This window comes from Triticum dicoccoides, chromosome 3A, assembly GCF_002162155.2.
Source record: "Triticum dicoccoides isolate Atlit2015 ecotype Zavitan chromosome 3A, WEW_v2.0, whole genome shotgun sequence".
Classification (NCBI taxonomy): domain Eukaryota; kingdom Viridiplantae; phylum Streptophyta; class Magnoliopsida; order Poales; family Poaceae; genus Triticum; species Triticum dicoccoides.
Genome location: NC_041384.1, coordinates 576,890,725 through 576,905,841, shown reverse-complemented (window position 1 = coordinate 576,905,841; position 15,117 = coordinate 576,890,725). Strand labels below are relative to the sequence as shown.

The following is a 15,117-nucleotide window of genomic DNA, read 5'->3' as shown; positions in this document are numbered from 1 at the left end:
CTCGGTTCCGGCAGGTCGGGGCGGTGGCTTGCCTCCTCGTCTGCGCACCGTACTGACGTTGCTCGAGAGCGGCGCTGGAGTGCGGGGCGGGCCGGCCGCTGCCGTTTCCGTCAGATATGGCGCCTGGAGCCGCGGGCCATGGACAGCGTGGGCCAATGTCCTCCGCCGTGACGTCGATTGCGTCAGCTTGGTGGAGGCAGCGGTGTGGTGACGGCCTTGTGCTCTTATCGCATCACGGCAACGTTCTGCTTGACTGGTCCTCCTCGATCTGGCAGTCGACGTGTTCCGGAACTACTGCCGGAGATCTTGCCCAAGGATATCTGGATCGGATAGTATCTGGTCGTTTGTGTCCATATCAGCCTATGTGGCTCCAGGAGGGCGTGACGCGAAGCTCTGCTATTTGTTTACACCATGGGACATGTCGGCATCTCGATTTCCATGGCACAGACAACAGCGGAGAAACTCTTGATGGCTGAGATCGGAGGATCAGTAAGGCGGAGGGGGCCCTTGAAGGCGATGGAGTCAGCTAGGTGTTTGATAACTTTCAGTAGCAACAGTGTCAAGTGGGGGCGACGGCACTAGAGGATTTCATATTTTGGTGGTGCTCCTCGGGTAGCGAGTCGTGACTTTCAGGGTAAAAAACCTAAGGTTTTGCCTTCAGTGGTTGTGCCTGGCAATTGCCTTGTTGAAGGTATTGTTTTGAGAACTCGATCTTTCTCCAGGGTGAAAACCTATGATCTTGGATTGGGCGCTGACGACGCTTGTGCACTGTTTCCTTCTTAAAGACGTCGCTTTTGGAGACCTTTTATGTTTTCCAGGTGTTGTCTTTGGTCTTTCGGCCTACAAATCACGCTCCACTTGGCTAGTCTATATTTTTTTCTTTTCCACCTATAAAAGTGTTCTAGATATTTTCAGACCCTTTTATATATAATTTAACATCTCCAAAAACATTTTCCACCTATATGTATTTATCGATAATACCCGGTATTACCTGATACTTTGTGAAACCCTTCCGATGACCCCCGAAACGCTTCCAGATCCTCTCGAAATTATTCCAAATATTAATAAAACAATTCCAAAAATATATTTTCATCACGCTCATCCTACTAACACTTAGAATATCATGATTTCCTTAAGCTTGTGACCTCATAGGTTCGGTAACTCATAGATATGAACGAAACCATTCGTTCAATGACCGACAGCAGAACCGTGGACGTCCATATTGATCCTTATGAGCACATAAATGATATTCGAGTGAACCTTTGGTTATCATGTGATGTTCCCTTTGCTTCTGATACTCCACAAAACCCAAGATGCGTCGGTATCCTCCTAAGTCATCACATGCTCACTATACCGTTATCCTCGTTACCGGTTTTGTTCTTCTTTCTCGTTATTGTGTTCCGGCATCCCCGTGATGAAGTCACATGTGTCTAGACAGATGATGATGGATGTCGTCAGGGCCCTAAGAATATCTCTCCTTCGTCATAGAAGCAAATCCCACTATCGATCTATCTAGTCCCTTGTCAAATTTTCTGATGAACATGTAAGTTGTCGTTACGATCGCCGTGTTACAGGTGACGTTTGAGCAACCCGAAATCCCACCGTGTGGTAAGAAGTGACTACGATACTCTCATGGTCTAAGGAGCAAAACCACATGTTAACATTCCGTGTTATTACAATTGATTACAGATGATATTAACTTAATCCACAACAAACAAGTTTGGATCGATTTAATATGACCGTTCTTCTAACGTCATAATCTCAATGTTGTTTTAAAACTATCGTTACACTTACAGATATCCTAAGATCCGGAAAACATGATCACCAACAACACTTGAGCTAGTCCTAAAGGCAAGACTAGGAACCTTTTATTTTACCATTTATCATTCCACACGTGCATACGAGTTTTCCAACGAATCGCATATTTCAGGATCATAGCAGTTATAGCAGAGAATATAAACTCTATAATTATGAATATGAAAATATAATGATACAATTAGTATTGCTTCTATGACATATTTCCAACAACAATGCGCGAGAGAGGAGGCTGGGAGGAACAACATCGGCGGTGGTGCCAATGTAGTAGTACGCATGAGAGAAGGCAGATAGGCAGCGGTAGTGCATCTGACACGACGAGCACGGGGTCGCGGGCGAGTGATCTCGTTGTTGACACGACGAACTAGTTGCTAGCGTCGTCGCCGCAGAAAAAGTCCATGTGGATGGACGAATAGGAGGGCGCTGAGGCAGAGGATAGAGGAGAATAAATAGAGTGTGCACGTCATGGCAGCGTCAGCTTAGTAGGATGCAGGAGAGGAGGCCAAGATTAGCGATGGCGACGATGACGCCACTTCAGCAAGACGCGGGAGAGGAGATCGAGAGCCGCCACACCCAATGGGTCATTGATTTTCCTTCGCCCTGAACACAAGTGTCTAAATTAAGAATCGACATGGATTGCTTGCATGTATCCTTGAAATTCTGAATGAAACGGGTCTTCAATTCAGCCCATGAACCAATGGAGTTAGCAGGCAACCCTTTCAACTAGTTACGAGCCAGCCCGTCCAACATCATGGTGAAATACTTTGCACATGCAACATAACTGACATCCAACATCTCCATAGCCATCTCATAGCTCTCAATCCAAGCCTCTGGGGGCTGATCCACTATGTAGTTAGGCACTCTTACGAGGGCCCTTGAAATCCTTAGGCAATCGCTCGTTGCATAGAGCCAGCACTAAACATGGCACTCCCAAGGTTCTAGAGGTCACTCCTGCCTCCACAGACGCTGATGGATAAACCGGAAATTGTTGTTGAGCTGCTAACTGAGCCGCCAGCTCAGCCTCCCGACGCGCCCTGGCCTGATCCACCAAAGTCTGAGCATCGACACCACTGCATGCCGGGTCATGCCTGAAGTAAATATGCCCTAGAGGCAATAATAAAGTTGTTATTTATATTTCCTTATATCATGACAAATGTTTATTATTAATGCTAGAATTGTATTAACCGGAAACTTGATACATGTGTGGATATATAGGCAGAACACAGTGTCCCTAGTAAGCCTCTACTAGACTAGCTCATTAATCAAAGATGGTTAAGTTTCCTAACCATAGAGATGTGTTGTCATTTGATGAACTGGATCACATCATTAGGAGAATGATGTGATGGACAAGACCCATCCATTAGCTTAGCATAATGATCGTTAAGTTTTAGTGCTATTGCTTTCTTCATGACTTATGCATATTCCTTTGACTATGAGATTATGCAACTCCCGGATACCGGAGGAATACCTTGTGTGCTATCAAACGTCACAACATAATTGGATGATTATAAAGATGATCTACAGGTATCTCCGAAGGTGTTTGTTAGGTTGGCATAGATCAAGACTAGGTTTTGTCACTCCGAGTATCGGAGAGGTATCTCTGGGTCCTCTCGGTAATGCACATCATAATAAGCCTTGCAAGCAATGTGACTATTGATTTAGTTGCGGGATGATGCATTACGGAATGAGTAAAGAGACTTGCCAGTAATGAGATTGAACTAGGTATGGAGATACCGACGATCAAATCTCGGGCAAGTAACATACCGATGACAAAGGGAATAACCTATGTTGTCATAACGATTTGACCGATAAAGATCTTCGTAGAATATGTGGGAACCAATATGAGCATCCAGGTTCCGCTATTGGTTATTGACCGGAGAGGTGTCTCAGTCATGTCTGCATAGTTCTCCAACCCGTAGGGTCCGCACGCTTAACGTTCGATGACGATTTGTATTATATGAGTTATGTGATTTGGTGATCGAATGTTGCTCGAAGTCCCGGATGAGATCACGGACATGACGAGGAGTCTTGAAATGGCCGAGAGGTAAAGATTCATATATAGAATGATAGTATTTGGACACAGAAGTTTTCCAGGGGTACCGGGTATGTATCGGGTCATCGGAAGGGGTTTCGGGCACCCCCCGGCAAAGATATGGGCCTTATTGGGCCTACGACGGGACAGACCAGCCCCTAAGGGGCTGGTGCACCCCCGTATGGGCCGGCCTAAGTGGAGAAAGGAAAGGGGAAGGAGGAAAGGAAATAGAGGGAATAGGATCCCCCCTTACTTTCCCCTCTCCCCTCTTTCCTTCCCCCCTTCGGAGATAAGGAAAGGGGGAGGCCGAATTGGAGGAGACCCCCAAGTAGGATTCCTCCTACTTGGGGCGCCCCATGGTTGTCCCCCTCCCCCTCCCACCTATATATATGTGGGGAGGGGCGCCTAGAACACACAACAAACATTGTTAGCCGTGTGCGGCGCCCCCTCCACAGTTTACGCCTCCGATCATATTCACGTAGTGCTTAGGCGAAGCCCTGCACGGATCACTTCACCATCACCGTCACCACGACGTCGTGTTGACGAAACTCTCCCTCGACACTTTGCTGGATCAAGAGTTCGAGGGACGTCATCGAGCTGAACGTGTGCAGAACTCGGAGGTGCCGTACGTTCGGTACTTGATCGGTTGAATCGAGAAGACGTTCGACTACATCAACAATGTTAATCTAACGCTTCCGCTTTCGGTCTACGAGGATACGTGGACACACTCTCCCCTCTCGTTGCTATGCATCTCCTAGATAGATCTTGCGTGATCGTAGGAATTTTTTTGAAATTGCATGCTACGTTCCCCAACAATGCCTACGGGGTTGGCTACGGTGTTGCTCACTACTTGAAATTGTATGTATAAGCCGCCTGTTGAGCCACTACTGTCTGAAGAAGCTCTCTGGCCCTTCGCATCTCTATCGCGGCTGGAGACTCGCCTTCCACCGGGAGAGCCGCCGATCGTGTCGCCGCAGCAATCATGTTATCTAGAGGATTGGAACAGTGACCCGGCGGTGTCGGAGCGTGCTGAGGTGGAGTCAAGCGGGGCGGGTCAGCAACTCATGGTTGAACCGGCGCTCCTGTCACCGGTACTTCACCAGCCCGATTCATCACAGGCGGGTCACTGGTCCCTGCCCCAGGTGTGTTGAAGAGGTTTCTCGCGTCGTAATCCGAAGGTAAGCGACTTTGGTGCCTCCTTCTCATGTTGGCATTTGAAGCGTTTCGATCCAAGGTAAGCCGGAAAGATTCTGCATGAATCTGTTGTGCCTGAACGTCCAAAGCAGCTTGCTCCGTGGCCATCCTAGCGTTTTCAGCCTCCAACTCTTCATTGGCCTAAGCTATCTCATCTCATAGCTTCACAACATCCACTTTATGCTGTTCTTGAGTGTCCGGGGTCACCTCCGCCCCCATCAAAGTTGCCAAAGCATCCAGCAGTTCGGTCAGAACCTGAGCCGGCGGGGGCGCGGAGCCGCTAGCCACAGCCGTTGCTGCAGCCGCTGAGCTGGAGGTCATGGCCACGGCGGTCGTTGAACCGAGCACTGGTTGTGTACCAGTCATGAAGATTGCAACCCTGTTCGGCTGCTCATAGGGGTCCGGAATACTGTCACCATCAGAACAGCCCCCAAGCCGGCCGTCCTATAGTTGATACATTGAATCGGTCTCTCCGGTTGATGACTCACCATCAGAGTAGATGGCCGTCTCACCAGCAGACACAGATCCTTTCTCAAGTTCCGCCCCATGGATGAAACCCACAAAGGCGTGCTTCACAACGGTTTGATCTTGGCGGGTCGTGCACGCTGAGCCGCCTCGACGATGTCAGTGCAGATGTCTGGCTCAGGGCCTGATTCGCCGATCTTGCCGATGAAGACGTGGATTGCGCCGAAGGGGACCCGGTACCCATACTCGATTGAGCCGGCCTCGGGGTCCCAGCCCGCATCGTCAATGTAGAGCTTGTCGCGACGACTCTTGGTCATCCGGCCCACGGCATATCTCTTGATCCCTGCGAAGTCGCCCTTTAAGAACTCGAAACCACCGTGCACTGGCCCCACGGTGGGCGCCAACTATCGTGGGTTTAACACGGCAGATGTCCTAGCGAAAGAACTTAGATGTGGAGCCATCGCGACTAGGTTAGCTTAAAGGGGTTAATCGGGACAAAGGACGCAGAGAGTTTATACTAGTTCGGCCCCTCGCAATGAGGTAAAGGCTTACTCTAGTTTGAGGTTGTTTTGCTTGTGTTTCGATTACCAGGGAGCGAATCCTCTTGACCTAGTTCTCGACTTGTTGTTTCTTGAGTTAACCCGCCGCCGAGTCACCCCTTTATATACACAGGTTGATGCCCGGCGGCTAACAGAGTCCCGACCGGCTCATATACAACGTGTCTGGCTCGGTGACTAACTAAACTTGCCTTACAATACAAGTTATACATATGGCGGTTCATCCTCTTGGGCCTCAAGTCGCCTCTGGGTCTTGGGCCTTCAATGGGCTTCCTTCATGACCCGCCATCTTCATCTTTAAGTCGTCAGTGGTATGACCCGGCCCCTCCTGGGCGGGTTATACCTAATAGTTATATCCCCAACACCATTGCTGGCGTCAGTGTAACAGGACGCGGGACAAAGTCCTAGAGGAACGATTAAGTAGCCTCTTAAATCAGACCACACATATGCATATGTACAATCACGAGGAAGATATAGATATACTCGTCTACGATCATGGAAACAGAAAACATGCAACACGAAAGTCGCGCGACGAATTTGATAAAATTCGTCCAGAATAGCTTTAAATATGAACACAAAATTAAATATTTACCATACATGAAACTATGAACCGATCGCCTGAATGAAACTACAACATCGATGTGCTTTTTTTTTCGTGTAGACCTTATCTTGAAACCTCAGGTGCACGAGGTATGAGACCGAATGAGGTTGCATTCCTGGACCCACCACGCGTGCTCTCGTGCATCGCCCAAGCTTGACTCGCTGGAAACTGCCGATTTGCACATTCTTTGCGGGCCTGGCTAGGAGGTACTTTAAGTTTCGTGCTATGCAGCCCAAACAGTGAATGTAGGCAATCACACATGCCAATTTCATTGCACACAGGGCTGGTTGGGCTCTAAGAGGGCAACTAAAGACGCCCTTGGTTGCTCCTTCACAAGGAAGGTCTGATACCACTTGCTTCTGCTACTGCAGTTGCACTGTGTCATACCCTTAGGAAGGAGCAGGATCCTCGAGTGGTGGCCCACGTCGAGCTTAGCGGTGGAGCGTTTTAGGAGGAAAGAGCTAACCATGGTTGTCTATGTTACCTTGTGGTGTCATCTGGCTAGAACATAACAACAGAATGGTTGTGCATAAGTCATCCCTACCAGGCCTGGCGGTTGCCACGATCAAAGCGGAGCTCGAGCTGTTGCCACTCAATGTCCTCAATGCATAGTTGTTTAGCTTTTGGGTGCTAAGCATCCTTCACTTAATTAGTTGTAGACTTAGAATTATATTTCCATCTAGGTACACGTGTTTAGTATCATTTTTATGGGGTCATCAAAGTACTCTCTCTTTTTAATTAGATTGCACCATCCGATTTTATGCCGATTTGACAGCCTTAGCATCTATACATGGTGGAACATTAGAAGGGGCCTTAGCGCATGTCTATGGCGGGCCTACATTTCAAGTACACTAGTTGTGCAGCAGTGGGGTAGGGTTTGATCTCACATTTGATTGCCTGCCCTGTACTCGGTTGTAAATGATGTTTGTCTCCCATCTCAATGGAAAAGACATGCAGTGCTCTTGCATGAAAAACAAACAATGGAATTGCTAAACCTCAGTCGATTGGGTACTTAACCAAGTCTCAGTCGATGCTTTATTCGTGAGATCTCACATGAAGATCCGTTTAAAATTTTCTTTTAAACTTTTATATGTTATGTGACTTGACTGAGACTTGGTTAAGTCTAAGCACAAATTTTAGTTGAACCAAAGAACTATCGCACAAAAACGCACTCAGTCCATTTCGCACTTGAAGAAAACCCATCCGGAATAATCTATCGTCTTCGAGACCTGGCACAGAATCAGCCGCCAGCAGTCATCACACTTGATGATCGGCAGAGGCACGTCGAGTTGTCGGGCTAGGGCTGAGCCCGCTCGAATGGCCGACGAGGATCTGCTGGTGGTTGGGTGACAATGCAAGCGGTAAGAGGAGGAATACATACCACGAGGCGGCGCAACGAGCTCCGGGTGGCTACGCTTGACGAACCCCGACAAAATACGACGGCGCCGGGCATGGGTGCATCGAATCCGGTGGGGGTGCGCGTCGAATCCAACAGTGCAAGGACGAGGAGCGGCGGGTGGTGCCAGGCGACTGCAGTGGTGAATGGTGGCTGGTGGAGGAAAGGGATGGCCGCTCTGGAGTGGATGCGGTCGAGCGGGGGAGAGTGGCGCCGGTCGAATAAATTAAGGGGCCACCGACGCCAGGTGTAAATGTTTTACTCCTCTAATGCTAATAAGGATCGGCTAGATCCAGTTTAGGCCCTTGAAATATATTTTTACTCTCTAAAGTCTTTTAAGAGATTGGCTAGAGATGCTCCAAACGCTGCATGGTACCTCACGTGCATGGTAGAATATTCAAACTCAAACATTTTTGCTGTTGGGAAGAAGATACCAGCTGATTCTGATCAGTGTGTACATTGGAATAACCTCTATAAAAAGCTAGTGTACAAGCTTATAGTCACCTTAGTCGATCAAGTTGCTCATTACAACTGTTCCAAGCCTCAAAAACAGGTACCATTTTCTTTCGTGGAAGCAGTAAGCAAGCAAACCCGCGCGTCCAGGTCTGGAGGCCAAGCCTGCACTTGCTGCAATCATATTTGGAATGAATCTACCATAGCCTTCAGAATCTTTTCCGACGACTGCCACTGCTTGTCGCTGGCGCTCGCGACGAAGAGCACCACCGTGCTCCCCTTGGCCGTGGCCTTGGCCAGATTGTGAGAGCCCGTCAGTGCCAGTGGGGTCTCCAGCACATAGCTGTAGTACTGCATCACAAATAATTTACGCCCATGCATCAGGAATTCAGGTTTCAGCAACACCTTCAGTGAGTTATCGACGGCGACTTACAGTTAGGTCGCCGATCTTCTCGACAGAGGCCTCGATGATCTCCTCGGGTTCCAAGGTGTTGCCGGTGACGAAGGGCCCCAGGGAGGCGATCAGCTTCTCGGGGCTGCCGATGTCCTCGATGGTGGCGTTCGGCCGGTTGGTGAGGCGGATCAGCGGCGAGGCCACCACCTGCACTTTGCCCTGCCTCTCGTCCTCGAATTTCACCTCCACCCATGGCTCCGCGCACTTGGGCTGGCAGTAATTGCCGGAGAGTATGTTGGCCACTCGCAGCTGCTTCCAGGTGGGCGGCAGGATGAACTCATATGGTTCCACATTGCCTGAATTTCATGACAAAACTCAACTCAGTTGACTAATCGACAGGGTGCATCAGATTGCAAGATAGGTACTAGCACTAACAAGGAACAATGCATGGAGATAGCTAGAAAGTAGCAAGAACCGAGTGATCACCAGCCCGGAGGGCAGGGGTGTCCTTGGTGGTGGCCTTGAAGAACACGAAGCCCGGGCTGGCCGGCGCCGGCGGCAGGTACTTGCCGGCCTCGACCTCGCGCGCTCCCGCGGGCAGCGGCGTCGCCGAGAACAGCGCACCGAGCGCCGTCCCCACCACCAGCTCCCTCCTGTGGCTAGCAACCGCGAGAGGCGCCGACTGCGGGGCAGGGGCAGCGTTGTCCGCAGACACAGCGTGGAGAGCAGAGGAGCGCGTGGCGCAGGAGGCGACCCGCAGCCGGAGCGTAGGCCGCAGGAGCGGGGAGAAGACGGAAGAGGAGGAAGAAGCCATGAGCGAGCGCGCGAGGGCCACGGGTTCGCGCGCGGGAGGGTCAGAAGAACGGCCACTCTTATCCAGACGAGTGTGATATTTGGCCTTGTCGACGCGCTCGCATTCTTGATCTCGATGTGGCGAGTTTGTGTACGTGTACGTGTACGGAAGAGGTGCCGGGGACGCGGCTGAGCAGCGCCCCCTCAGTCAGTCAGCACGTCGAGGATAAGGTGGGATAAAAGGGAGCCAGAGGGCGGGTGTGCGGCCGAGCAGCAACGGTGGAATTACTCGGCAACCATGGCGCCTGCAGCCTTGTCCGCCCCCGTCCTTCGCGTCTCTCCACAGTCGGCTGGAAGGGCCGCCGCCGCCGCGCCCGCCGGCGGTCTCCGCTTCGGCCAGACGGCTTGCCTGCACTCCGGCCATTCTGGTATTCTTGCTTCTGCTCCATGCTCTTTCTTGTGCTAATGAGCTGCACGAATCCAGTGAGCAGATGGATTATTAACAAACTGATCTTGTTATGTTCTGCAAAAGGCCAAACCGTGCTGCGATCGAAGGTGCTGCTGCAGAGGCCCGTGGGGCAGAGGAGGCGCTCGGCGCTGAGAAGCAGCGTGGATGACTCCAAAGCCACGGATGACAAGGTGGAGTTCGGGTACTCGAGGAAAGACGTGCTGCTGATCGGCGTCGGCGTCACCCTCCTCGGCTACGGCCTCAAGTCCGGCCTCGAGGTGACCTCCTCTTCATTTCTCTAGCAAAATCCGGCAGCTGCTCGATTTGCCAACGATGATGAAGAACATGTTTGTATTTTACCTGAACCTGATCGCAAACCCTTTCCCTGACCGCGCGCAGTTCGTCGGCGTGGACCCCCTGCAAGCCGGCAACGTGGTCCAGCTGTTCATCGTGCTCGGGATGACGGTGGGGTGGATCTCCTCCTACATGATCCGGGTGGCCAACAAGGACATGACCTACGCCACGCAGCTCAGGAACTACGAGAAGCAAGTCATGGAGGTGAGCTAGTGACCCCTCTGCCATCAACAAGAAACAAGTTGTGACTTGTGACTTGTGACTGACCACCATTAAAACTGTTTTCGTTGCAGAAACGGCTGGAGAGCCTGTCGGAGGCGGAGCTGCAGGTGCTGCTGGAGCAGGTGGAGGAGGAGAAGGAACGCCTGCCGCCGATGAGGAGGGATCAGGGAATCACCATCAACAGGAAGACGGAGGATCAGACCACTGCCAACTAATAGCTCCTAGAAGACCTCGATCATGATACTAGCCCAGTACATTGTTAGGATAGCTTGCATCGATTGATTATGGCTTTTCCTTTGTTATAAGAATCTGTAGCACAATACTAGTAGTGCTCTTAGCAGCAACACTGAGTTATACTCCGAAGAATAGTTACCAAGATTCACATGGATAGAAGCCATACATAAATTATCTACGGAGGAACGTGACAATAAAAGTCAGGCATTGTCTACACAAGACTCGCTCGAAAAATACTGCACCAGCACTACTCCCTCCGTTTTAGACATTTTAGAAATTCCAACATTGACTACACGAAGCAAAATGAATGAATCTACACTCTAAAATATACATCTGTATATGTTCGACTGCACGCACTCTTCAGTCATCAGGTGGCTGAACCACCTGACGCTAATTTTTTTTAAATAATACATTTTTTTTATTAATTTGCACAAATATTACACCCAAAATATAATTTTCAAAAATAATACACCGTCGGCCCGCAGCAGGCCGAGTGGACCTAGTCGGCCCACAGCAGGCCGACTGAGATCTTATCGGCTTGCAGCTGGCCGATTGGCCTATCGGCTACCAGTTCAGGTCCAGTCGGCCAGTAGTGGGCCGACAGGGCCTAATTGGCCTGCTGTGGGCTGACAAGGACTAATTGGCCTGCTGTGGGCCGACAGGGACTAATTGGCCTGCTGTGGGCTGACAGGTGCATGCCATCATTTTTGTCCCGAACGATCTCCGGATTTTTTTATAAACTATGACGTATTTCGCGCAACCCTTTCCCCGCAAAATTTTCCTGCCATATGTTCGCGCCAACTCTTTGCCGCCACCCGTTTCCCGCCATATGTTCGCGCCAACTCTTTCCCGCCACCCGTTTCCCGCCAATCGTTTCCCGCCATACCGCAGTCGTTCTTTCCCGCCATTTTCTCATCCCTACATATAAAACCCCCTTCAGACAGAGGAGGATAAGCATTCCAGTGTAGTGTAGTTGAGATGTCCCATTATCCTTTCGATCGTAGTTTTCACCCTGAGATGAGCAGGACTCTTCTGAGGCTAGCTACCGATTTCAGATGGACAATAGGATAGTTCCATGGGATGAACTCACTGGTAGTGACACCATAATAAATGAGTTGGCTCATGAATTACGTATGTCTGGGTGGCCTGAAAGGACCTATGAGGAGGTACGTATAGAACTTCTTAGGTTGCATGCAAGGTGGAAGAAGGTAGTGGAGCCGGAGAGTGAAACTTTCAGAAGGACTGCAGAAAAGCATCCATTTTTATGGACTGAGGAGAGCGAGGACGAAGATGATATCTTCATGCCGCCGCTTCCGGGTTCTGCATCGTCAAAGAACAAGAGTTTTGCATCGTCCAAGGGCAAGAGTACTGCATCCTCGAAGGGCAAGAGTTCTGCATCGTCCAAGGGTAAGAGTTCTGCATCCTCGAAGGGCAAGAGTTCTGCATCGACGGAGGATGACGATGATGACTTCATGTAATTTTTATGATGTATGTTGTAAGTTTAGTCGTACGTACCGTTAATTTAGATGTAGTTCTATCTAGTTGTTTATACTGTCTTGTTGTATGAGCATTATGTTCTATCTAAATATGATGTTGTAGTTCGGATAACAGAGTACTAAAATAGAGTAGGCATATGTCTCATACATAAGTACATAGTCATTTGTCTCATACATAGAATAGACATAAGTCTCATACATAAGTAGATGGTCATGTCTCTACTGATAGATGGAAGCGTCAGTGACGACGTCTGGCCTGGCGGGAAGGCGGATCTGAAGCGGCGACCATCCCAACCTGTTAGGTGGCCTAATGTTACGAGGAGGAATTTCAGACTCTCCCTGGTCATGTTGTGTATCCTGTGTGGGGCCTGGTGGAGGAGTCGAATACATGTTCATCCACTGGGTGTGCTGCGACATCTGAGCATGTATGTCTTCTCGGGTTGTTGATCACTCCCCCACGTATCATGTGATGCTGACATAGACGCATGATATCCGTAGGCTCCTGCATGATGGAACTTTTAGTCATGAAGAATGAGGTCGCCTCAATTAATATTGAAAACAATAAAAATGAAGACACTTACCTGCTGGTTGTGACGGCTGCTCTTGCTCAAATACAAAGCTCGATGAGGGACCGTGCTGCTGTGGCTGTGGAGAAAACACAAAGCTCGATGAGGGACCGTGATGCTGTGGCTGTGGAGAAAACACGAAGCTCGACGTGGGACCATAGTGCACTAGTAGAAAAAGGGTCAAATGTGAAGCACATTAGTGCCGGTTTGAATTTGAGCCGGCACTAATGTGATCATTCGTGCCGGTTCCAACGGCTAGGCGGGCGGGCATCATTAGTACCGGTTCGTGGGCAAACTTTAGTATCGGTTCATGCCACGAACCGGTACTAATGAGGCTGTGTCAGGCTATGGTCAGGCTGGGGCCCCCACAAAGACCTTTAGTACCGGTTCATGCCATGAACCGGTACTAGAGTTTCATTGTAATCTGATTTTTAGTCCCACCTCGCCAAGAGAGAGGCAATATGAGCGGTTTATAAGCCGTGAGTGCACAGACAATGACGAAGAGTTTCAATGCTCACCTGCATGTTGATTAGCTTCAAGCCTTGCGGGATAGCATAGATTGCACTGAGCTATGTGCAGTGCAGTCTACACTATTCCGAATGGCTTGAAGCAATTAACCAGCATTGCACCTCTTTTTTATTTTTAATAACTTATTTGAACTCCGGACTTCTTTTGTGTTTAGTATGCAGCATTAAAAGCGACATCGTCAATTTCCAACATGTTCTGACATCATTTGTTGTTTTTCGGTCATTTACCTAATTGTTTAGAGAGCTAAATGACCGTGAAATTGAAAATCACTACAAAATGAATCCTGAAAATGTTGAAAACTTGGCATGGTATCATCATATCACCCGCATAGCATGCGCGAAAAAATAGAGAGGGTCACGGCAAAAACTGGACACACTTCGTGTATAAACTGGACAAACTCTTTCGGAGTATCAGGGTTTCGGACGAGAACTCATCTGTTACACGGCCACTTCAATGTTTTTTAAACTTATTTAAACTCCGGACTTCTTTTGTGTTCAGTATGCAGCATTCAAAGCGACGTCATCAATTTCCAACATGTTCTGACATCATTTGTTGTTTTTCGGTCATTTACCTAATTGTTAAGAGAGCTAAATGACCGTGAAATTGAAAATCACTACAAAATGAATTCTGAAAATGTTGAAACTTGGCATGGTATCATCATATGACCCGCATAGCATGCGCGAAAGAGTAGAGAGGGTCGCGGCAAAAACTGAACGCACTTCGTGTACAAACTAGACAAACTCTTTCGGAGTATCAGGGTTTCGGACGAGAACTCATATGTTACACGGCCACTTCAATGTTTTTAAACTTATTTGAACTCCGGACTTCTTTTGTGTTCAGTATGCAACATTCAATTTCCAGAAGACAATAAATAAAAGAAAAGAAATAATGCAGAAAATAAAAAAACTATACAAAAAAATTACTCAAAAATAAATAAAAGAAAATAAATAATGCAGAAAAGAAAAAAACTATATAAAAAACTACTCAAAAATAAGTAGAAGAAAATAAATAATGCAGAAAAGAAAAAACTATATAAAAAATTTGTTGGCACGCTGCCCAGTGGGCGTGCCAGACCTAGAGTGTGCAAATGCAGGCCCAGAAGGGCCAGCAGGCTCACAGGGCATAGCGCCTTAGTTAATTAGGCCCAGAAGCCTGCTATATAAAGAAGCTCGAAGGAGCAGCCGCGGCTGGGTTTATAAACCAGTGCGGCTGCCCTTCGCTCGACGAGATGGGACTAAACATTGTGCACCGCCGGTGGCAGCGCACAACCTTTAATGCCGGTTGGTGGCTCCAACCGGTACTAAAGGGGGGGGGGTCTTTAGTATCGGTTTGTGGCACGAACTGGTACTAAAGGGGACGTTTCCCGCCCCTTGGCCTGGCGAAAATTGGCCTTTAGTATCGGTTGGTGGCTCCAACCGGCACTAAAGACCCCTCCTATATATGTGGAACCTACGAAAAAATTAGTTCCGCCCACCAGTAGTTCTTCTCGATCCAAACTTCTTCGCCGCACCCGTCGCCTCATCGCGCGCCGCCCTCGCCGCCCCCGCCGCCCGTCGTCGCCGTCACCGCC

The 15,117-nt window shown here is 49.1% G+C and overlaps 2 protein-coding genes across 2 annotated transcripts; one reads left to right on the top strand and one right to left on the bottom strand.

Annotated features, from left to right (window-relative positions):
- Window positions 1-8,451: 8,451 nt before the first annotated feature.
- LOC119269312 (psbP domain-containing protein 6, chloroplastic-like) lies at window positions 8,452-9,796 on the bottom strand. The gene is made up of 3 exons (XM_037551107.1): window positions 9,394-9,796; window positions 8,947-9,263; window positions 8,452-8,864 (listed from the first exon to the last, which is right to left on the bottom strand). The coding sequence occupies exons 1-3, from the start codon at window positions 9,719-9,721 to the stop codon at window positions 8,694-8,696; spliced, it is 816 nt and encodes a 271-aa protein (XP_037407004.1). The 5' UTR covers window positions 9,722-9,796; the 3' UTR covers window positions 8,452-8,693.
- A 116-nt stretch (window positions 9,797-9,912) lies between these two features.
- Window positions 9,913-11,171, top strand: LOC119269313. Its single transcript, XM_037551108.1, has 4 exons — window positions 9,913-10,127; window positions 10,232-10,425; window positions 10,547-10,705; window positions 10,795-11,171. The coding sequence occupies exons 1-4, from the start codon at window positions 9,998-10,000 to the stop codon at window positions 10,936-10,938; spliced, it is 627 nt and encodes a 208-aa protein (XP_037407005.1). The 5' UTR covers window positions 9,913-9,997; the 3' UTR covers window positions 10,939-11,171.
- The last annotated feature ends 3,946 nt before the right edge of the window (window positions 11,172-15,117 follow it).

Excerpts from the sequence above, each read along its gene's own strand:
- LOC119269312 (XM_037551107.1), bottom strand. The coding sequence starts at position 9,721 with ATGGCTTCTTCCTCCTCTTCCGTCTTCTCCCCGCTCCTGCGGCCTACG. Across the intron at positions 9,264-9,393 it reads CACCCCTGCCCTCCGGGCTG|GCAATGTGGAACCATATGAG; the intron begins GTGATCACTCGG and ends CATGAAATTCAG. Across the intron at positions 8,865-8,946 it reads AGAAGATCGGCGACCTAACT|TACTACAGCTATGTGCTGGA; the intron begins GTAAGTCGCCGT and ends TTTGTGATGCAG.
- LOC119269313 (XM_037551108.1), top strand. The coding sequence starts at position 9,998 with ATGGCGCCTGCAGCCTTGTCCGCCCCCGTCCTTCGCGTCTCTCCACAG. Across the intron at positions 10,426-10,546 it reads GCCTCAAGTCCGGCCTCGAG|TTCGTCGGCGTGGACCCCCT; the intron begins GTGACCTCCTCT and ends GACCGCGCGCAG. Across the intron at positions 10,706-10,794 it reads ACGAGAAGCAAGTCATGGAG|AAACGGCTGGAGAGCCTGTC; the intron begins GTGAGCTAGTGA and ends TTTTCGTTGCAG.